Source organism: Euprymna scolopes, chromosome 7 (genome assembly GCF_053919585.1).
Source record: "Euprymna scolopes isolate OS-2025 chromosome 7, ASM5391958v1, whole genome shotgun sequence".
In the NCBI taxonomy this organism is placed as follows: Eukaryota; Metazoa; Mollusca; class Cephalopoda; order Sepiida; family Sepiolidae; genus Euprymna; species Euprymna scolopes.
In genome coordinates, this window is record NC_136488.1 from 137,961,028 (window position 1) to 137,986,611 (window position 25,584).

General features: G+C 29.7%; 2 protein-coding genes across 2 annotated transcripts in view; one reads left to right on the plus strand and one right to left on the minus strand.

The window, feature by feature from the left end:
• Positions 1-25,584, plus strand: part of LOC145279990 (tRNA-splicing endonuclease subunit Sen2-like) — a 133,884-nt gene that overhangs the window by 26,425 nt on the left and 81,875 nt on the right. The window lies entirely within an intron of this gene.
• LOC145279989 (protein smoothened-like) overlaps positions 1-25,584 on the minus strand; it is a 54,580-nt gene that overhangs the window by 18,289 nt on the left and 10,707 nt on the right. Inside the window, exons 2-6 of the mRNA XM_080131591.1 lie at positions 21,696-21,908; positions 20,817-20,995; positions 15,865-16,084; positions 13,045-13,168; positions 2,414-2,506 (exon numbers count right to left, since the gene is read on the minus strand). Coding sequence (XP_079987717.1) covers positions 2,414-2,506; positions 13,045-13,168; positions 15,865-16,084; positions 20,817-20,995; positions 21,696-21,908 — 829 coding nt within the window. The remainder of the gene's footprint in view (positions 1-2,413; positions 2,507-13,044; positions 13,169-15,864; positions 16,085-20,816; positions 20,996-21,695; positions 21,909-25,584) is intronic.

Consider the following 25,584-nt stretch of genomic DNA (forward strand, 5'->3'; position numbering starts at 1 on the left):
CATAAATTCAAACATAAGCAATAATCTAATTTATAAAACTCACTATGTTTGTCTGTCTCCAGATTTTCAAACTATTGCTCTCGAAACTAAAAATCGCAGAGTGGCACAAGGGGCCTCGAATGATTGGATTTTTTATGCACCATTCTTTTATGGGCCTTTAGCTGGTTAAAATAGTTTTTAAGGGATCAAAAATGGGTCAAAGGTGAAAAAAAAAATCGTTATACATTTTGTACATTCATCTTATTTTTAATTTTTAATCAGTTTACATGCGTGTCACGCTGGTACAGTGGTAACATCACCAGCTTTGAATGTTACAGTTTTGTTTTCGGTTTTGATTCTAACTGATGGCACCCAAATACTTTTTTTTTTTTTAACTTTTAAAATCACAACTCTAATAATAAATATGAAATCTGAACAAATTAAAATATTACATTTAAGCATATTTTATGACTGGGCAAAGCCGGACCTCCCTCTCCCCCGCTAGTAAAGAATACATAAATGAATTAGTAAACATTATCAATAATGTTGGAAATTATTTTAATAATCCAAAATGACTTATTTCTTATAGTATCATAAAAGGTATTAGGCATTGGTGTTATAAACAATTAAATTTTTCAGATATTAGAATTTGGTCATGTTAATTAATTCTCGTACTGTAAGAATAGTTGATACAAATTGTCTCTCGGTTCACTTTTATCAGCTGGTTGCATTACAGTAAACCAATTCTTTGACAGCATCAGATTATCTGGACAATGGCTAATCTTTTTCTTTCTTGCAACTGTCTTTTTAATAACGGCAGTTGTGCAAGATATTGAAAAAGATGGCAGACATTTGAAGTTTCATAATTCCTTTGTTTTTTTATTATGGGAGAGATATTTTAATTTTGCAACATACATACTCCATCCCTGGCAGATCTTTTCTCAACATATTCTATATAGAATAAGGGAGCAGTTGTTTAAAACTATCGTTTTTTCAAAAACAATAAAAAGATTTTATCAGTATTGTAAAATATTAGTCTTGTTCTAGTTATCTGCCCTTGTTTTGACAATTTGAATTAGCTGCCCTTGTTTTGACAATTCAAATGAGCTGCCCACATATTGACCATAATTCGAGGGACTTGTTTAGTTTAAAATATGAAAATATTAAGAGAAAAAAAAAAATTATATTGTACATGTATCTGTTATGGAATTAAGTTCTCAAAAAAATTCACTTAATTTAATCAAGTATTTTTTTTTTTACATAGGAAAATCAAATTTTTATGAGATCAATCGTATCGCAGCCATCTTGTCTATTTTGCAGATAAGTAGGGGTGCCTTTAAATGAAAAATGATTAAAAAAAAAGGACAGAGAAACTGTCCATGTTTTAAAATAATCCATAATTTTGACAAACTTTAAGCGGTTTAACTTATCTGCCTTGGTGATTGATCTCATTAAAATTTGATTCTCTCTAAAAAATTTAAAAACATTCATCAAATTAAGTGAGATTTTGGTACTTGTACAGTTTAGTCAAGACATTAAAAAATGAAAATATCGAAAAAAGTTTAAATTGTACGTATCCGTTATGGGACGAAGTTCTCTGAAAAAAAAATTTCACTTAATTTCATCAAGTAGTTTTTTTTTACAGCGAAAAAACAATTGGTTATGATACCGAGCAAAATGTTCGATTTTTAGGAAGAAAAGCTAGTATTAAAAGATGGGGAGGGGTGTCAGCGCTTTAAGTGGAGTTATCTTCCTTTGTCATTTCTAAAATTCAAACAAATTTTTTTTTAAATCCAAGATGGCCGCCTTCAACGCACTCTCATAAAAACGTGTTTTTCCGCTGTAAAAAAAAAAAAAAAAAAAAACTACTTGATGAAATTAAGTTAAATTTTTTTTCGGAGAACTTCGTTCTATAACGGATACATACAATTTAAACTTTTTTGATATTTTCATTTTTTTTAATGTCTTGACTAAACTGTACAAGTACCGAAATTTTAAACCAAACAAGTACCTAATTCGAATTATCTGCCCTTGTTTTGACAATAATTCAAATTATCTGCCCTTGTTGAGATTAAATCGCCACCTTTGTGCATACATTTTCAGCTGAATAAAACCTAAATCATCCAAAGGCATCATCTTCAATCTTCAAATAAGCCAAAATTTATTCAACTCAAATTAATGGAAATAAATTAATGGATAAAACTGGAAAAATTCAACCCGGACCTTAATTCCCTAATTGCTACAAAAGAGTGAATATTTTTGTACGGAACATTCTAGAAAGTTTTTGGGCACTATTTATATTCAGTTGAAACGTACATATTACATGCAACCATGTTTTTGACATTTTTTTTTCAAAATTGACTTCCAAACTAACCTATCTCTGGCAAAGTCTTCTTTTATTCCTCTTAATATATCTTGAAAACCATTTACTTACCAATTCTGACAATATTTTCATGGATCTTTGCGGTTGCTTTGTTGCTGATAAAATCTGGTGTTTCTTTTTCAACATTGATCAAAGCAAATAAAGCTGAAATAAAAACAAATCAACATGGCCATGTCTAAATGTAATGTCAACAATTATTTTTTAGAAAACATCTTATAAGTAAATTTTTTTTATCAATCATTTTCAATCTTCTCATAATATTCTTAATCATTAACCTTTAAATATAATTTGTATAATTCTGTTGATTTCTGTTGTTGTAATCTTCTATTCTTAAACATGTGCATGTATGCCACTGATGGTTTGGTTGGTTGTATAGGTGGATCATTGCTTAAATAAACAAGGCCAAACAACATTTCTTTTAATAAAACAACAAAGGGTTTATTTAGAAAAGGCGAGATTGTATTTCAGACTGGAGAGAAAGAAAGAATGTCTGTTTTAAAGTGTCATCTGCCATCAGACTGCAGTCCTCAACAAGTAGCAGTGGGAGGAGTGAGTGAGAAAAGTCTGTATAGGTGGCTTGCTGGCGTCCCTCTGGCGATAGCAGCTGAGATCCCAAAGGGCTAAAAATAGTTCTTAAGGGGACAGCTAAAATCAATACGCCCTGCCAACCGGTTGGTCAGTGCGGCAGAATCACTTTGGCACAGGGCATTGATCCGCTTACAGTAAATAGTTAAACTTGCTACATATTAACCCTTTTCAGGTTATTTAATGGCAAATCTAGTTATATTCGAAACAGTTTTTATGCTTCAAGTTGTTTATATCTTCAAATATTTATTTGTAGAGTTTGGTTTGGTTGTTTTACGGCATATCAACCCTTTTCGGGTTTTTTAATGTTAAATCCAGTTAATTTGGAAATAGTATTCATGTTGCATTCAGTTATTTTGTAGAAGTTTTTTATTCTTCAAGTTATTTGTGTTTTCAATTGCTAGTTTGTAGTGTTTAGTTTGGTTGTTTTATAGTGGATTTTATCATTTTTGTTCTCTGCCCTGCAGAACATGAATGAGTTTGGCAATGGAAGAGGGAAATGTTTGGTACATTTTAAGGTAGGAAACCCATCAGGAAGTGGTGGAGAAAAGGGAAAAGGTGGGTTGTTTTTGTAGAAGATAATTTTTTTCAAAAAGAAATAGAAAAACAAAAAGCATCAATGTTAGATGCATTTCATCTCAGGAAGCCAATATCATCAGACAGCCTGATCTGGTAACACCAGGCATGCCTCTGAAATCTTTATTTCCTTTGTTTTGTTTTATCATATAACACGTCTCTTGTTATCTCACATTTATATATAAACCAAAAACCTTAACGAAAAAATATTTCTTGAAATCACTCAAAGTACTTCACCTAAATTAAAACACTGAAATGTAACGATTCTCCAAAATAGGGATTCCCAAAATTGGCACATTCTCCTAAAACAGTAAATAAAAAGGGTACAAACAAAAATCACATTCAAAAAAAAAAAAAAAAAATTTTGATTATGTATTAGACAAAAATAAGTATCTCTCTTCTGAATTTTTGAGATGAGGATTGGTTATTCGTATTATTTGGATTCTTCGGACTACTGTTCACATCTTGAGTGTCATTTTCACAACGTTTTGGTCGATGCAACCTCCAACCTTCTTCAGGTGTATCTTGTCAAACTCAGGAGTGTTTCTGTCACACTCAAGAATTCTTTGGATTTTTAGACCACGCCATGGGGAGATAACTCAGTCTAAAGTGCCGACAACCCCCGCCCCTCATCATGTTAAATGATGGCTTTTCTTCCTAAAACTCGAAACATGGCTACCTTTTGATCAGTATCAGAACGAATTTTTTTATCACTGTTAAAAAAAACAAAAAAACTACTTAATCAAATTAAGTGAAATTTATTTTTGGAGAAGTTCATTCCATAACGGATACGTAACATATAACTTTTTTTTTCCTCTCGATATTTTCATTTTTTAATGTCTTGATCAAACTGTAAATGTACCAAAATCACTAATATATATTGGGTACAATATAATATATAATAATCGATAGAGATTTTATTCTATAATAATAATATGAAATTTGCATGAATTAAAATATAAACTTTCAAATGGAACCCTTCAAGTAATTTGCAATTATTTTTTGGTATATACAGTAATATACTAATAATTTTGGTATATACAGTAATATACTAATAATTTTGGTATATACAGTAATATACTAATAATTTTGGTATATACAGTAATATACTAATAATTTTGGTATATACAGTAATATACTAATAATTTTGGTATATACAGTAATATACTAATAATTTTGGTATATACAGTAATATACTAATAATTAGCAATAGTGATATTTACAACTAAAAATAAAAATAGATTTAAAGCTCTCAAAATTCATACTAGAACAGTCTGCAAAGACTCATGGCGCAATGTTTAGAGTACTTGGAAAAAATCAATTGTAAAAGTAATATTCTCCTGAAGGTTGAAGATTTAATTTTTAGTGTGAGCAACCGAAAAATAGAATTACAAATTACTTAAACTCTATCCAGTCGTGGTTGTCTAAACAATAGCATGCTACCGTGAAGTAAATAAAAGGTCCATTGAAAATTCCATCCAAATTCCTGAGATCGACAGAAACATTCATAAATTTCAACAAGATACACCTGAAGAAGGTCAGAGTTTATGTTGACCGAAATATAAAATTGACTCAAAATCAGAACAGTAGTCCAATGAATCGAAATAATATGAAAACTAAGTATCCTCACCAAAAAATCAGGAAAACTTATTGAGTAGACATTGAATTAAAAATAAAATTCAGTTTTTGCATTTTGACGATCCGTTTATCTTTTATCTTTCTATATAAAAGGCAAAATGCGTGTGTGTTTGTATGTCTGCCAAAAACTTTTGACACACACAATGAACACTGACAAAATAAATATCGTTTGAAAGCTCAGTATCTCTAACAAATATCTGAAAATTGGCCAAAAACATGAATTATTTCACCGCCAACTGAGCCGTTTTTTTTTGTTTTGTTTTTTTTACAAAGACATTTTTACAAAGTCATTCACGCCTTGCAATGACTAAGCTTAATTTGAATGACAACAACGTCGTATGTCACGGTGGCTAAATCGTTTGCTTTTTTTTTTTTTTCATTTCGTTTTAGCTTTACAGATTCGAGTCTGCCTGCCTGTTTACTACTTTTTTTTTTTTTTGCGCTTGCATGGATACTCACTGCTATTTTAATTTTTCTTAGAGGGTTGGTTAATTTTTTTTTTTTTAGGGCTCCTTTGATCATTTTTTTTTTTTTTTGCACTCGCACGGGGTACTCTCTATTTTCATTTTTTTTTTTTTTCAGGCTCTGTTGATTAATACCCTTACCATAAACCCTCTCCACACCCGGGCAACGCTGGGTACCCCCGCTAGTCATTGATAAAAGCAGAAATATCTGTAAAGAAAGGGGAGATAAATCAGTTTGTCATTTAACCAACTAAAAATGAATGGTGACTTAACAAAATTCAACAAAACTGAATTTTTATTTTTTTTTTTTATTAAAATTCTACTCAATAATTTTTCCTAATTTTTTATGAAGATATTTATTTTTGTCCGATACTTGAGCATATCAAAGAATTTTTACTTGGAATGAGATTTTCAAATGAGCCCAAAACTGCGCCTCTCTCCTTTTAGATCAGGAATGAGATAAATATAAAAAATTAAATTACTGAAATTAAATTAATTAATATTAGCGAGAACACTGGCAGAGAATAATTTCTTCCCATCATTTTTGCTGGTAGGTGTAAATAATAAAGTCTATTAATTGGGGTAGTGAGATTTTTAATATTATTTCATCTTCGGCACTCATGTCGTGTACAGCATTTATTCAAGGGAAATAACTCTTGTTAAACAAAAGATTTTTTGGTGCTTCCTTGTTATTAGAGTGATTCGAAAACCGTAATATTGAAAAACTAATAGGGATCTACTTAATTGTCATGTCGCCGTAATGAACATATTCCATAATTATGATAAACAATGAGGTAAAAAATTAGTTATTAATGAAAAGTTTTCAAAGACAATTAGAGAAAATTTAGTTTTGCTAAATTAGCCTAAGATTTCAGAAAATAATTACCTCCCTTATCACCAGTTGAACTCCCCGGTCTCTTTTTTTTTTTTTTTTAAAGCAAAACTCAATGTTCACTAATTTTCTTCGAAAACTATTTTCATCATTAATTAATTTTATACCTTACGGTTTTTCATAATCTTTGGATATGTGCATTACTGTAACATGACAATTAAGTAGATTGGATTTGGATTATAGCTTTGGCCTTTGGGACAAGATCAAAGTGTAGGGTCTGTTCCGGCAGATACTGCAAGCAAAGACCGTATGTGGGGGAAACCCCACATATAAGACCTTGGTCAATGTAGGGGCAACCCTTCATACCAATTGTTACTATCCAGCTCCCCTACTCCCCGGGGAGTTGGTTCCCATTTCCCCTTCACTCCTCACTTTAAAAATCGGCCTTGTGCCTAATTTGCTCAGTGGGGGAGCAAATAAATACCTCAAAGTGTAGTATCTGTTCCGGCAGATACTGCAAGCAAAGTCCATATATGGGGGCAACCCCACATATAAGACCTTGGTCAATGTAGGGGCAACCCTTCATACCAATTGTTAGTATCCAGCTCCCATTTCCCACCCATCGGGAGCTGGTCCCCCCCTCTCTCTCTCTCCACATTAAAAAACGGCTTTGTGCCTAATTTGCTCAGTGGGGAAGCAAATAAATACTTCAAAGTGTAGTATCTGTTCTTCAGATGCTGCATTTCAATTTCTTGTTCTCTGTCAGTGGAGAAGAAATCCTTCACAACTGAGACAATTTTTTATTTTCGTTCCTTTTCTCCACATTAAAAAACGACCCTGGCGTCTAACTCTGTCCTGTGGGAAGGCATTGTAAATAGGGACAATTAAGTAGATAAACATTGGTTTTACTGTAAATTTAATATTTCGATTTTCGAATTTCACTATTGTAACTAAGACGTATCAATTTTTTTTTTTTTTTTTTCATTTGGGGCATTAAGCCCAACACAATAATGTTAACGCCTTTTTTTTATTAATGTTATTTTGCTACAAAAAAAAAAAAAAAAAGTGATCACATTAAATGTAATATGTAGAAGGCGGTACAATGCAGAGGTTAGGGTTAAAGACACAAACTGAAACAAATGTAGTATAGTTTTATTAATACAACTACTTGTGTATATATTTTATACATGCATTTTATTATCACAACTACAATACATGTGTATATATCTCATACACACATTTTACTTATATTTGTACCGTGATTACCTGCGTCAGCTGGTCCGATAGAATAATCGTATTTTATATTTCGAGAAAGATCTCTTCATCAGATATGTGTTCGACTTTGAGCAAAATGCGCCTATGTAAACACTAACAACGTTTTTTCAGAAGTTTTAAGTATAATTTGAAAGATTCTTGAATAAGAAATAGACATGAGTTAGAATGTTCATTTCAGAGTCGTGCTATACACGCATGTGTGTGTGAGAGAGAGCGTTAAATAGAGAAAAAAAGGTTTAGTTGTTTTGTTTTATGGCATATCAACTATCTTCATCAGACATGTGTTCGACTGAGTAAAATGCGCCTATGTAAACACTGACAGTCTTGCAGAAAATAATGACCTGAAATGTATTATTTAAATATTTTATTTTATTTCAATATATATATATATATATATATATATATATATATATATATATATATATATACATGTCATCCACATGCAGTACTGTTTCGCTGTTTCACAGCTCATCAGTGCAGCTAGACAGGCAACTGCCTCAAGCTAGTATCGAAACCCATAGGCATATATGTCTGTTTATTATACAAACATTATTCGTTACATATGTGCATACATGTTTCAGTGGAGTCCTAATTCAAGAACAACAGTTCATCAGACAAAAAAAAGAATTGATATTGAAACGGGTGTCAATATTACATTGGTTTTTAGAAGATATTTGGGTGCGATCTACATCATGGGAAAAATTGAGGTGTATACTTTGTGAATGTGAGCAGTCGTGGGTTTTAGGAGGTGTGGTGAGAAGAAGGGAGAATGCTACTTCCAGTGTTTAAGCTGTCGTTAGTAGGGAGGTGTTAGGAGATTCTTTTAGCTTAGCAGTTATTTATTGCCCTTGATTTAAGCTTTTCCATATCTTAGGTTGTATATCTTTTATTGGCATGACTTTAATTTCCTTTTGACAGGTGTTATTTTTATTTCTTAATTTAGTTTTTAATATCTCTTTTCTTTTTTTTTATTTCTTTTTGGTTTTCAGAGTAGAGGTGAGGGAGGTGCCGTTTCATGCAATTAAGCTGTTGACAGTTGGGAAGTGTTAGAATTCTATTAGTTTAGCTGCTATTTTTCTTGCTTTGATCTAAAGTATTTTTATATTCCTAAAGTACTTTTATATATAAGATATATTATACATATATATCATAATTATATGATATATATTATATACATATCATAATTATATGATATATATTATATACATATCATAATTATATGATATATATATATATCATACTTATATGATATATATATATCATAATTATGATATATATATCATAATTATATGATATATATATATCATAATTATGATATATATATCATAATTATGATATATATATATCATAATTATGATATATATATATCATAATTATGATATATATATCATAATTATGATATATATATCATAATTATGATATATATATCATAATTATGATATATATATATGTATCATAATTATGATATATATATATTATAATTATGATATATATATTATAATTATGATATATATATATATAATAATTATGATATATATATATCATAATTATATGATACATATATATATCATAATTATATATATATATCATAATTATATATATATATCATAATTATATGATACATATATATATATCATAATTATATATATATATCATAATTATATGATATATATATATCATAATTATATATATATATCATAATTATATGATAAATATATATCAATTATATATATATATCATAATTATATGATAAATATATATATCATAATTATATATATATATCATAATTATATGATAAATATATATCAATTATATATATATATCATAATTATATGATAAATATATATATCATAATTATATATATATATCATAATTATATGATAAATATATATCAATTATATATATATATCATAATTATATGATAAATATATATATCATAATTATATATATATATCATAATTATATGATAAATATATATCAATTATATATATATATCATAATTATATGATAAATATATATATCATAATTATATATATATATCATAATTATATGATACATATATATCAATTATATATATATATCATAATTATATGATAAATATATATATCATAATTATATATATCATAATTATATGATAAATATATATATCATAATTATATATATATATATCATAATTATATGATACATATATATATATATATCATAATTATATATGTATATCATAATTATATGATATATATATATATCATAATTATATATGTATATAATAATTATATGATACATATATATATCATAATTATATGACACACATATATATATATCATAATTATATGACACATATATATATATATATATCATAATTATATGATATATATATCATAATTATATATATATATCATAATTATATGATACATATATATATCATAATAATATGATACATATATATAATTATATGATATATATATCATAATTATATGATATATATATCATAATTATGATATATATATATCATAATTATATGATATATATATCATAATTATATGATATATATATCATAATTATGATATATATATATCATAATTATATGATATATATATCATAATTATATGATATATATATCATAATTATATGATATATATATCATAATTATATGATATATATATATATATCATAATTATATGATATATATATCATAATTATATGATATATATATCATAATTATATGATATATATATCATAATTATATGATATATATATCATAATTATATGATATATATATATATCATAATTATATGATATATATTATATATATATATCATAATTATATGATATATATATATATCATAATTATATATATCATAATTATATGATACATATATATATCATAATTATATGATACATATATATATATCATAATTATATGATACATATATATATATCATAATTATATGATACATATATATATATATCATAATTATGATATATATATATCATAATTATATGATATATATATATATCATAATTATATGATATATATATATATCATAATTATATGATATATATATATATAATAATTATATGATATATATATATATAATAATTATATGATATTTATATATATCAATTATATGATATATATATATAATAATTATACGACACATATATCATAATTATATGATACATATATATATATCATAATTATATGATATATATCATAATTATATGATATATGTATATATATCATAATTATATGATATATATCATAATTATGATATATATATATCAATTATATGATATATATATCATAATTATGATATATATATACATCATAATTATATGATATATATTATATATATATCATAATTATATGATATATATTATATATCATAATTATATGATATATATATTATATATATCATAATTATATGATATATATTATATATCATAATTATATGATATATATTATATATCATAATTATATGATATATATATTATATATATCATAATTATATCATATATATATATATCATAATTATATGATATATATACATATATATCATAATTATATGATATATATATATATATCATAATTATATGATATATATATATATATATCATAATTATGATATATATATTATATATATATATCATAATTATATGATATATATATTATATATATATCATAATTATATGATATATATATTATATATATATCATAATTATATGATATATATATTATATATATATCATAATTATATGATATATATATTATATATATATCATAATTATATGATATATATATTATATATATATCATAATTATATGATATATATTATATCATAATTATATGATATATATTATATCATAATTATATGATATATATTATATCATAATTATATGATATATATTATATCATAATTATATGATATATCATATCATAATTATATTTTATATATATCATATCATAATTATATGATATATATTATATCATAATTATATTTTATATATATCATAATTATATGATATATAGTATATATCATAATTATATGATATATTGTATATATATATCATAATTATGATATATAGTATATATATATCATAATTATATGATATAATATATATCATAATTATATGATATAATATATATCATAATTATATGATATAATATATATCATAATTATATGATATAATATTATTATATATATATCATAATTATATGATATAATATATATCATAATTATATGATATAATATATATCATAATTATATGATATAATATATATCATAATTATATGATATAATATATGTCATAATTATATGATATAATATATATCATAATTATATGATATAATATATGTCATAATTATATGATATAATATATATCATAATTATATGATATAATATATGTCATAATTATATGATATAATATATATCATAATTATATGATATAATATATATCATAATTATATGATATAATATATATCATAATTATATGATATAATATATATCATAATTATGATATAATATATATCATAATTATTATATATATATCATAATTATGATATATATATCATAATTATATGATATAATATATATCATAATTATATGATATTATATCATAATTATATGATATAATATATATCATAATTATATGATATATCATAATTATATTATATATATTATATCATAATTATATGATATATATTATATCATAATTATATGATAGATATTATATCATAATTATATGATATTATATCATAATTATATGATATTATATCATAATTATATGATATTATATCATAATTATATGATATTATATCATAATTATATTATATACATTATAATAATATGATATTATATCAGAATTATATGATATAATATATATCATAATTATGATATAATATATATCATAATTATATGATATATATTATATCATTATATATATTATTATTCTAATTCAATATAATTATATAATGAAATGTATAGATACATACATATTCGTAACTGTATTAATAAAACAATTCTTCATCAGCTTCAGTTTGCGTCTTTCCGTTACATTGTATTGCCTTCTACAAATTACATTTAACTAAACAATGCTTCAAGCAAACTACACTAACATCTTAAAAGTCATTGGTTTCTTTAATAACATTCCAATGCCTTTGCACCTATCATCACATTTTCAACATTTTAGTACAATTCCTCATAGTTTAAAAAAAAAAAGAAAAAATATAAATCTTAGCGAAGGAGAGTTATTTCCCTTAGTGCCATATTCTACATGGGCGCCTTTACCTTGATTTACCTATGTGTACTTACCTCTAAGCATAAAGTAGAGGCCAAATAGGAGGACCAAAATGACTGGAACGAGAACAAAACCTGCTCTAACACCACGGTTCATATAACCAACAAAACAGATTCCACTCATGTAATCTCCATCGATCTTAAACATTACATAAAAAATAAAATAAATAAAAATAAAATAAAAAAATTTGAAGCACAAATGCAATAAATACAAAAATTAGTCACAACAATTATATTGGAGGATAGATAAATAATAAGAAAAATAAGTGTCCGAGTTTTATGAAAAACAAAAAAAAAAAAAAATTATACATAGGATGTCCAAAAGGTCACTGAAGGGTTTTGAACTAAAATAGATTCTTTATTATATATATATATATATATATATATATATGTGTGTGTGTGTATTTTGAACTTAAATAGATTCTTTATTTTTGATGATATCTTTCTGTAATTTTAACACAATCTGAGTAAGACATTGGGAAATTGAAAAAAATGCAAATAATCTTTATGAAAAATATTGTCTTAAATGTTGTCCATTTTCAGCTTCGCATATTTGTGCTCTTTCCAAAACATTATTCATGACAGATTGCAGAATCTCTGGATTGCGATTTAACTCCCTTATTTCGTTCCTGATGCTTTCCTTCGATTCTTGCAGGGTTCGGGGTTTGTTAACATAGACTCTTTCTTTAAGATATCCTCACAAGAATATGTCGGGGCTAGTGAAGGCTGGGGAACGTGGTGGCCATTTGACAATGCTATAGGAAAAGATAATGTTGTAAAACAATTGACCCTTGATTTTGTTAAAACAATTTCACACTTATTCCTAATTAATTTCAAAAAATATTAATTTGTAAAATATCTGAAAGAGAAAAAAAAATGATCATTAATGGTAAAATGACAGATTTTCAACACTTCAGTGACTTTTTGGACACCCTATATGTCTTCCAGAAATGCTACTTTTGTGATGATAATTTTAATTTCCCTCTTTCAGGGGAAATAATCGTTTTACTTCAGACGAGTTGTTCCCCTTTGATTTTAGAAAGAAGGATCCATGTGGATTCGTTTAGGTGAATGTTTTGTGTTTTGAATAAATGAATTAAACCGAGACCCATCACTTACCTTGATACTAAAACTAAAATAGGAATCCATCTTAGGAATGTGATTGAATCGGTTCTGATTTCTCAATATTTTTTTTTTTTTACTAAATTAATGTCGTTTCTAGAAAGGAGTCGGGTGCAATTCGATTTTTTAATGTTACTTTAGATACACAAAAAAATGCAGTGAAATTACTGGTAGGTCGAGGGAGTTTGTTGCTACAGAGATGGATGAGGAGTTAGTTTGTTATTTTGTTGATGTTATTGAAACACAGGATGGAGCAAATGTTAGTATAATTGCGATCATCAAGAGTGGATGAAGCAAGTTCAGAGGACTTCTGCTATTACTAACCAGCATAGTATTACCACTGTCAACCAAGGCACAAGTCTATTATGCATGTGTATGGAAGTGAAATGTGGCCAATAAAGGTTGAAGACATGCAACATAAGACTTGAAAACAAGCTCAGGAAGGAAGCTTCACATGCCTCCCCGCAGTGACAGTCCACAATACATTATAGCCTACATTGCACTGTAGAGGACCTACTGTTGATTTTATAAAACAAGAACCCAAGTTTGCTCAGCTGCGCAAACTTGGGTCCTTGTACCGAAAAAATATCGAGTAAATAAAACGTTTAGTAAATCGTTATTTTTTTGCATTTCCATACACCAAACATGGATATAAATATCACTAAAATATCCGCTTGGTCATAAGCTTCATTTCGGTACCTTACTTGCCTGGGTGGGTTGCTTGTAGGCCGAGATAAACCACGTCACACACACACACAGAAAATTTATAATAAAATTACTTTTTTATAATGGCTTAAATTAAAGTTTAAAATGCAAAAGTCGAGTATCATTGTTCAATTTTCTAACCAGAAACATTCATTTCGAACACGCCTCTGTTTTATCACAGAACCTACAGTTAATTTTATACACTGGGCCCTTCTGTTTGTGCGTGATTAAATTTCTGAAATGCACTTGTGGTGTTGGGCTATATATGTTAACTTTGGTCAAAATTGTCCCTTGCTACAAAAGCATCTACAAAAGTTGTTCCCTCATAAAATTTTATTTTCTTAGCTTAAAAAAAAAAAATTCTTGAACAATTTACGTGATTTTTGGAATATGATATGTCCATTCCACAACAAGTACATAGATCATAAAGATTTTTCTGTATTTTTTTTTTTTTTTAAAGTATAATTCTAAATAAGCACCCTATAATGCTTTGTTTATTTGAACTTTTACCATACTCAGAATCGGTGTTGTAGAGTTGCTGTCTGAGCCAAAAGAGAAGAAAGTGAACCTTGCGTTTACTTTCGATACCGTTTCTCATTTTGTCCTATAGTCCTCACATTCCATAAGCGATATTTCTGACAAAGGGAGAAGAATTGCTGTTTTCTGGGTTTAAATCTATCCATTTAACACTTTTCATTGGTTTTTGACCTTGAAGTACTATTTCCTGTTTTTTTTTTTTTGTTTTTTTTAGCTTCCTTACATCAAGTGGCTTCATGCATTGTCTGGAGCAATTTTCATTAAAAACAAAATTGCTTAAGGAGTCATATTTTGGTAATTTTCTAACAACTAAATTCTAATATTATTCACGTCCAATGTAAACAAGGTCTTGATGAGCCGTCGTCTAAAATAAATTAACGTATCCAATTTCCACCATCATGGTACCCATTAACCGTTATCCTTGAGTGGCTGCCAGGTCTTGATATTTGGAGATTATAATGAACGACTTACCTCAGATGACGCTAGACAGATGATTGAAAAGACAAGTGGAACACACCAGGCAATGATATGGAAGTATGCCGTTTTTCCTGCAAGAATATCACGTGGAGTACCGAGCGCCTTGAATGTGATATGCCAGGCGTATGCCAACATGACAAACCAGACAACTCCGGCCATCATAAAATAATAGACCAGAAGAAACACAATTGTACATGAAGCACTCTCACCAGATCTACAAATAAAATAAATGAAAAATAAAAATTTTTAAAAATACATAAATCTACATCTATAAGTCAGAATGTGTGAAGACAACTCTCAACCTATATACTCAACAAAGTTTTGAGCTACAGACTTGAAATTTGGTATATAAGATATTCAGACATGTAGAAAACTTTAATCGTTTTCATCCAGAAAAAAAAAAAAAAGGATTGCTACAAAAAAAAAAAAAAAAATTTGTACTTGGAGATCAGATTTTTATCTATTTGTCAACTGTTTCACAACTGCACATGTGCAAATCATTCGCATGACAGCTTCTCTATGTTAAGAATAAGTAGGTTTGAAAACACTTTTTCAATGACGTGGCAAGCTGGTCTAATGGTTATCGTACTTGACTTACTGTCTTTACATTTGGGAACTGTTCAGAAAAAACATAATACTCGTATGCATATATCTTGGTTTCTTTCTGTTTTTTTTTACTTCATTTTGTTTAAAAGAAATTTAATGTTATGTCTAATACTGGGCAACGCCAGGTACATCTGCTAATATATAAATAAAAAATTTTTTTTTTTTTTTTTTTTTTTTTTGACATTTCACCCCAAACAAGGCACAGGGCCACTTATCCGTGAGGGGCTACAATTTGGAACCAGATTTGCAGGGATAAAAGGTAAAGTGTGTGTGTGTGTTTGTATGTCTGCCAAAAACAACACACGCAACGAACACCGACAAATTGGTATCGTTAGAAAGATCAATCTCTCAGATGACAAATATCCAAAAATTGGCCAAAAACATTAATTCTTTGACTGTCAACTGGACCGTTTTTTTACAAGGAGAGGTCAGTTTTTGTTTCAACATGTTTGGAAGTCATGCACGCCTGGCGATCTCAACATACGTTTAAAAGACGTTATTTCAAAGGCCTATGTCATCATAAAGTCGCCGTGGGTGAGATGGCTTTGCTTTTTTTCACCTTTTCCTCTTTCGTGTTACAGGTTTTAAGCTTTGTTGCTGCAGCTAATTTTTTTTCTTTGCACTCGCAGGGGTACTCATGGGTATTTTTTTTTCTTTTAAGGAGTTAGTTGCTATACTATCTCTCGACACCCGGGCAACACCAGATACCCCCACTAGTCTAATATAAAGTTCAATCTTTATGAGGGTCATTCCAAACGTAAAATCTCATTTCCTTAACTCCAAAACTTGAAGAACTACAAAGACGGAAGTGGTAGCATTATAACGAGCGATCTTTCGTGCTCTAGAATTTATTTTTCTACATAGTCACCACATTCTCAACGCACTTTTGTCAGGAATTCTATGATGCATCTCTGCTTCTGGCGAGTTCATGACAGTGGTTGCTTTCTTAGTCTCCCACTGTCAATGTCTGCAACAGGGAGATGAAATTATTCATGAATGCGTAAGTTCAGTCATCATAATGTAATTTGCAATCTCCTCTGATCCATTCAGACGGAATAAAAAAAATAGGAGGCATTACTTTTGGAATGCCCCTCGTATTATAAATTAATTTTAATAATAGAAAAATTATTTATTTTTATAAATTAATATATCTACTGTTCCTATGAGTATTTGTATATCTCTATATATCTTTAAAAGTGAGAATGTGCGTGCGAGGACACTTCACAACCTATATACTCAACAAATTTTTGATCTACAGACTTGAAACTTGGTAAACAAGGTATTCAGACATATGGAAAACTTTAATAGATTTTCATAATTTTTTCCCAGATGAAAATCTACTAAAAAGTTTTCCATATGCCTGAGGAATTTTTGGTCTATAAACTTGAAACTTGGTATTTATATATACCAAGTTTCAAGTCTATAGATCAAAAATTTATTGAGTATATAGGTTTAAGAAATGTCCTCAGACATAATGGAAAACTTTTTAATAGATTTTCATCTGGGAAAAAAAAAAAAAAGACTGCTAAGGGATCAAAATTTAAAAATTGATATGTGGGGTCATCGGACTTTTATCTGTCTACTGTTCCACGACTGCGTATGCGCGAATCATTCACATGACAGCTTCCTCATGTTAAGAATAAGTAGGTTTGAAAACACTTTTTAAAGATTGTGGCAAGATGGCCTAATGGTTATCATACTTGACTCACTGTTTTTAGGTTTTGATCTCAACTCTTTTTACTTACAAGAAGTGAACTGTTCAGAAAAAAAACGTAATGCTCACATGCACATGTCTCAGTTTCTGTGGGGTTTTTTTTTTTTTACTTCATTTGTTTTAAGGAATTTAACGTTACGTTTAATACTGGCAATGCTGGGTGCATCTAGTATTTATATATTTCTATGTACAGGATTCAATACAAAACTAATTAATTATCCAATTATGAATTTTGTCTGCTAGAAGAAGCAATGGTGGGCAATGAGAACTATATTTAGTTTATTTAAATGTAAAGGGGATAAAAGGAGAGTAGAATAAGAAAGGGTGAAGCCAATCAAATTACAGATACGTTTCTGCAATTTGTCAAGAACCCTCAAACCGAGATTACTAAATTATTAAATAACTAGTTGAATATTAACTTTAATCTATAAATATAAAAGCGAAAATGTATGTATGTTTGTATGTGTGTTCGCTTTTTCTGTATGTCTACAAAAGGCTTTTTTCAGAGAAGCGGTCGGTCGCCTAACAACTTTTTATATCACATGTAAATCGTAATATCTCAGAGTTAACAACGGGGCTCGCCTGTCTATTTGATTTGCTCGACTTCGGGAAGATAAATATTCTACATTTGTCGCTCGCCGCATGTGGGTTAGTCTTTTTCCTATAACATCTTGGGAAAATAAAAATTTTAAAAAGCGTTCCCGCAGTAAATGAAATACTATCCCGCAGTCAAACTTGACCTCATTAAGTCATTAAAAAGTGCACCTGCCAAATCCAAGTAATTAAATAAATTCAAACGTGTTTCCGTTAGCATCTCGCGGTGGCCCAATGGTTAAAACCGTCGCACTCTTTTTTTTCACACTTTAATTTACAACTTTGCCTGAAGGGTTCGGGTTCGATCCTCATACTTACCTACCAAAACATTTTTTTTTATTTTAACCCCCAACCCCAGAGTTTTCATTTACCCAAAACCACACACACCTCCAAATACCCGGGCAACGCTGGGTACCCCTCGCTAGTCTATATATATATAAAAGCGAAAATGTGTGTATGTTCGCTTTTTGTGTAGGTCTCCAAAAGGCTTTTTTCTAGCGGATTCTTGAGGCCGTCGCTCATTTTTAAAACTTTTTATATCACGTCTAAATGATAATATCTATGACTTAACAATGGTGGTCGCCTCTCTATTTAATTTGCCCAACTTTGAAACATTAAATATTCGACATTTTCAGATCGGCATGCGTTGCTTTCGTTTTTCGGTATAAAAAAAGCAAAACTTGATTCAAATCACTGTCCCACGGCCAGTGGTCTCCAGAAAGTTATGTAACGTTTGGTCAATGACGGCTTCATCATATCAGACGGTTGCTTTCATTTCGAGACGAGACACTCCCCCTAATAAACGAGGAGATGGTTTTCCCCAAAGTTAGGTAAAACCAAACAAACCGGGTTATTGACCTCATTAAAAACTGTTCCGCAGAAAATGTTAACTGCTGAATAGCTATTGCTTACGTCGTTAACTCTACGACTTCTACTTGACGTCATACAGTGCAGGCACCTGTCAATTCTCTTCTTACTTAAATAAATTCAAATGTCTTTCAGTAACTCATTCTGGCTGGCCGACCAGTTAACGTGTCATGTTTTTTTTCACATTTTATTTTCCAATTTTGCCTCAGGGCTTCGGGTTCAAATCCTACCTACTTACCAAACCTCCCCCCCCCCTCAGTGTTTCTTTTTGATTTAAGAGGACACACCTCGAAACACCCGGGCAACGCCGGGTACCCTCCGCTAGTCTGATATATAAAAGGCTATATGTCCATTTCCATATTTTCAAACTATCTCCTCCGAAACTAAAAGTTGCAGAGTGCCGCTAGGGGCCTCAACTGATTGGATTTTTTATACACCCCTCTTTTATGGGTCTTTAGCCAGTTAAAATAGTTTTTAAGGAGTCAAAAATGGGTCAAAATTTTAAAAATCGTTATACATTTTTGTACATTCATCTTAGTTTATTTTTAATTTTTAGTTTATTTTTAGTTTATTTTTAATTTTTAGTTTATTTTTAGTTTATTTTTAATTTATTTTTAATTTTTAATTTATTTTTAATCAGTTCATATGCGTGTCACGTTGGTACAGTGGTAACATCAACTTTGAATGCTACAGTTTTGCTTCTAACTGATGCCACCTAAATACTTTTTTGTTTTACTTTTGAAATCATGACTATAATAATATATACGATATCTGGACAAATGAAAATATATTTAAGCATATTTTATACCCCTTCCCCCCCACTAGTTAAACATAAAACAGATTTAATGTGACAGTAACCCTGAAAAAATTTTGGAATAATGGCTGCAATTATTTTGTGGTTAGAGTACGTTGGCGTCATATTAACTAGCATATTAGTAGTAATGAAATATTAACTAATACCTAATTATATTATTAATGAAATATTAACTAGCATATTAGTAGTAATGGCAGTTCAGAAGTGACTCTATACTTTCCAAAAGGTCCTAAATTGGAACCTCATCACCAGATATATTTTAATGCGATATGCAGGATCCTATTCAACTTCAAGAATCCATTAATATAATGTTAGGGCAAAGGACAGAACAGGATGAGAAAGCGATCTTACCCAGGTTGAGGTTCGCCAATGCGTACAGTCTTATCTGCTTTACAGACAATGTCGTCCCTTGCGTTGCCAGCAAATTGGGCCAGCCAACCAATGCAACCCATAAACGAGCAAATATTGATGAAAAATAAAATCAAAGCTGGGTATCTGCTGGCATTCTTCCAATCAATCACAAACGTCAACTGAAAAAGAAAAACAAAAAATATTTTTGAATTTTTTTAGATGTGGATTGATTATTTGGATTATTTGGATTACTGTTCTCATCTTGAGTATCACATTTCGACAGATGTGTGGAGATATATATATAAGTGATCTTGCCACTGTGTGTGCAGAAACTCTCTAAACTCCTCTGAATTTTTGGTCTCCAGACTTGAAACTTTGTATATAAGGTATTTGGACCTGTGGAACACTTGATTTGTTTTTTAACTGATAAAATAGCTGCTAAAGGGTCGAAATTTAACAAAAAAATACTGACCTTCGCCTGGTGTAAGTCAATTATCCTCATTTTTTTTTCTGTGCAAAGTAACAGTTAAACATTTTTTTATGCTTTTGTAGAGATATACATATATATATGTCATCCACATACAGTACTGTTTCGCTGTTTCATGGATTTAGGTCATACGCTAACCGACAAGGCTGGAAAGCTGTATGTTTTAATTTAAATTCTAACTGATGGCAGCAAAGTAATTTTTTTTTTTACTTTTGAAATCATTAGTATCTATTGGGTACAATATAATAATCAATAGAAAATTGGTTCTATAACAATAAATACAAAATCTGCATGAATTAAAATATGATACCCAAGCATATTTTATGACCAGTCAATGTTGTGCTCGTTAACACATAGAAATGGACAGGAGTAAAACAGGAATAAAAACTTACAATAGTGAAAAAAGAGGAGATCAAACAGAGAGTCCCCATGACGCCGATGAAGATGTGCACTTGGTTATGTTCGGAATTGGTAAAAAGCGGGTTCTTGCATTGTAATCCGCAGCCTTCCATGTCTTCATACCAACTTGCAGAATTATTCGTGTTAACCAATGGCCATTCACATGTTCCCGTTGTATTGAACGTAACTTTCAGATATGCCTGATCCTGAAAATAATTTTTTTAAAAAAAAGGAGTACTATCGTTATTCTTGTTGAGTTTGTTTTACGGCATATAAATTATCTTTTTTTTTTTTTTTTTTTTTTTACACAGTGATCACCACTTATCAAGACCCGGAAGCCACTCAGGAATAAGGGTTATTGCAAGTATATTACGTTAGTGTTGAGATTTGATGAAGTGCCTAATTAAGGGGGCGGTTCATTAGGAATCTGTTAACATTGGACTTGAAGACATCCAAGCTGTAGTCCGGAGGGAAGCAGGCAGACGGAACAGAGTTCCACAGGCGTGTAGTTCTAAGAAAGAAGCTTTGTTCATGGAATCCACATTTTGATTTAGGCACAGATATAGAGTGGGGGAAATTTTTCACAGTGGATTCAGCTAGACGGGTGTTTTTCATGAAAGATTGGCGAGGGGGACCAGAGATTGGAGTTCAGACGAGCACCTGCCATGGAAATAACGATAAAACAAGGATAGGCTCGCAACGTTTCTTCTGTGGGAGAGAGGTTGCAGGGTAGAGAAAAGGGCATCCCCCACTAAGCCACGAAGTCTATTTTGTACTCTGTCAAGGCAGGATAGGCTGTTTTTAGCAGCAGCTCCTGCCCAGATATGGCAACAGTATTCCATCCTTGGACGTACTTGGCTTTTATATAGATAAGACCTATGAGTTATTTGATGCCGAATAAAATTTACAAATGTAGTTCTACAGGGTGGAACAATAACATTGTCGCACTAGAAAAGACAACATGATTCCATTTCCATTTGATGAAAACGGATTTTCTTTTTGTCGCAGACTATCTACTAGTTGGCCAGTTGTGTACAAATCCCAAGAGCGACTGGAACTTTCTATCTTGTCTGAAAATGACACAATCTCCAACGAACAAGATGGGAGATGTGCCGCTGTACAGCTCATGCTCACTACCGATCCAAGTTATGACAACAGGACCATTGCCAGCACCCTCAAAATACATCGCTAGATTGCCATGAATAACAGGAACATGCCCAGGGTGATGAAAAAGTTTCCGGACACGGTTATGGTCTTTGGTGTGGTTTCAAGTGAGGGCCACATCATGCCACCTCACATCTTCAGAAGGAATGCTACATCTTTGTACCATTTTCTCACTGCCCCACCTCCTCCCCCAACTTAAACCCACTGAACTACTTCATTTGGTCATACATCAAAAACATCACCAATATGACCTCCCACAATGCCAAAACCAAACCTGATTGCCACTATCTACAGAGTATTTGCCAAGCACCAGCTGGCACTTGTGGAAAAGGCATGCTCCCAGTTCCGGACCCGTATCGAGGCAGTGATTAAGGCTGAATGCAGTTACATTGAATAGATGTTAGCTCTACAACATAATCAAGTTACCTGAATTAATTTTTTTCAATAAAACTTTTAAATTCCTGGAATGTATTCCTCACAGAATACACGTTTTTAGAATATATTGTTCCCTGAATAGTGTAGAAGGAAATTCCACACAAAGAGTGCCATCATTGCTATTATAAATCCTAGAAAACATTTTAGAATAATCTCATCAGGTTTGGTGCCATCTTGTTTGGTTTAGTTTACATCATATCAACCATCTATAGGTTATTCAATGCCATTTATATTCCTAGCATATGTTGCTCATAAAATACATTACTCCGAGAATAAATTGCATTACTTATTTACTTGCCTCCCCATGAGGTCAGAGATAGACACAAGGTCGGTCTTAATGTGGAGAAAATCTAGCTCGCAAAAAGAGTCACATGGAATAGAAACAAAAATAAAAATTGTCTCAATCATGAAGGATTTCCCCTCCACGACCGAGGCCAGAAAAAGTGAAGTGTAGCATCAGAACAGATACTACACTGTGATTTTGGCCCGAAGGCCAAGAAAGACTCCAGCCCTAGTTTGCACACAGACACAATGCACAACACTTTCAGTTTGAGACATACAGTTACTGCTTCTTGTTTCCAACAGTTGCATGTTTCAGCCCGTAGGTGGCGATATCAACTTCCGGGTTTGTATTACTGTACACATAGATTCGAAAAAGTTGTCAAAAAACAAATATATAACAAATAAATATTATCAAAGGCAAGATAAGTTGCTTTTCTGCCAAACTGGATATATTTTTTGTGTTTTTATTCAATGTAACATATTTATTCAGCTCGAAAAACATACAGTGTTTACCGATGTATTCGAAAATTCAAGATGGCGTCTCACACCCTCTTTAACACCGTAAGTTTGGAAAAAGGTGTTATAAATAAAAAACCATACAAAATACTATTAAAAACCCGGCGAATATATGTCAACCTATGTCACGGTAACATATATTGAGCGAGTTTTTAACAGTATTTTATCCGGTTTTTTATTTATAACATCTTTTTCGACACTTACCATGTTAAAGAGAGAGTCAGACGCCATCTTGAATTTTCCAATACATCGGTAAACACTGTATGGTTTTCGATCTGAATAAACAGGTTACATTGAATAAAAACACGAAAAATATATCCAGTTTGGTAGAAAATTAACTTATCTTGCCTTTGATAACATTTATTTGTTATATATTTGTTTTTTGACAACTTTTTCGAATCTTTGTGTACAGTAATACAAACCCCAACTTCCTTTTCCTTTCTCTCTCATACTTGGGAGGCCAAGCTGAATGGACATGTTAAAAACAAAATCCTCCCAACTTCTTGTAAGCATGTCTTATTATATGTTGCCCATAATAAATTCACACAGTTTGTAAACTACGCAGTGAGTGTTGTTTATTTGCTGTTCGTCTATAAATGTTACTTTTTTTTCAACGTGATAAACAACATTCAATGATTCCACAACATACTAGTGTTGGTACGATTAATCGGAATTGGTAAAATCGGAATATTTGAGGGTATCGGAATCGGAAAAATTTGTACTGGTTTTCCGACGCCAAAACGATTCTTTTCTCTTTTTTATTTGATTTTGTTTAAAGCTAAGTAATAATGATAAAATAAAAAAAAAAACATTTATTGAATTTAAACCACCAGTGAAGCTAAAATCAATACATCGTCCCCCATAGGTATATTTGTACATTTAGGAAAATATTTGCACCTTTAACACGTGTGTTTTTACTAATCAGAAAAAAAATACAACTCTATAGTTAAATATTTAGAGATTTATAAAGAATCGGAATTGGTAATTGTATCAGAATCGGGAAAAATAGTGAAATCGTCCCATCACTCCTACATACTCTTGGAAAATATTATCTTGGAAAACATTACTCTTAGAAAGAAATTTTACAGAGAGCACCACCATTACTCTCAGAAAACAGTACTCCAAGAATACATAGTTCTTAGAATACAGATGCTAAACTTCTGACTGACAAACAATATGGATTTAGACAAGCCCGTTCCACAGCTGACATCCTCACTGTAATCTCTGAACGTATATACCATTCACTGGACAAAGCGGGGGAGGGCAGAGCAATAGTTCTAGATATATCTAAGGCTTTTGACAGGGTATGGCACAAGAGCCTCCTCAGGAAAATTAAATCATACGGTATCACTGGTAGAATACTTAGCATAATTGAATCCTTCTTAGACAAGAGAAAAATCCAGGTTGTCCTCGACGGTCGAACATCTAAACAGTGTGATATAAATGCGGGAGTGCCTCGGGTCTATTCTTGGACCTCTATTGTTC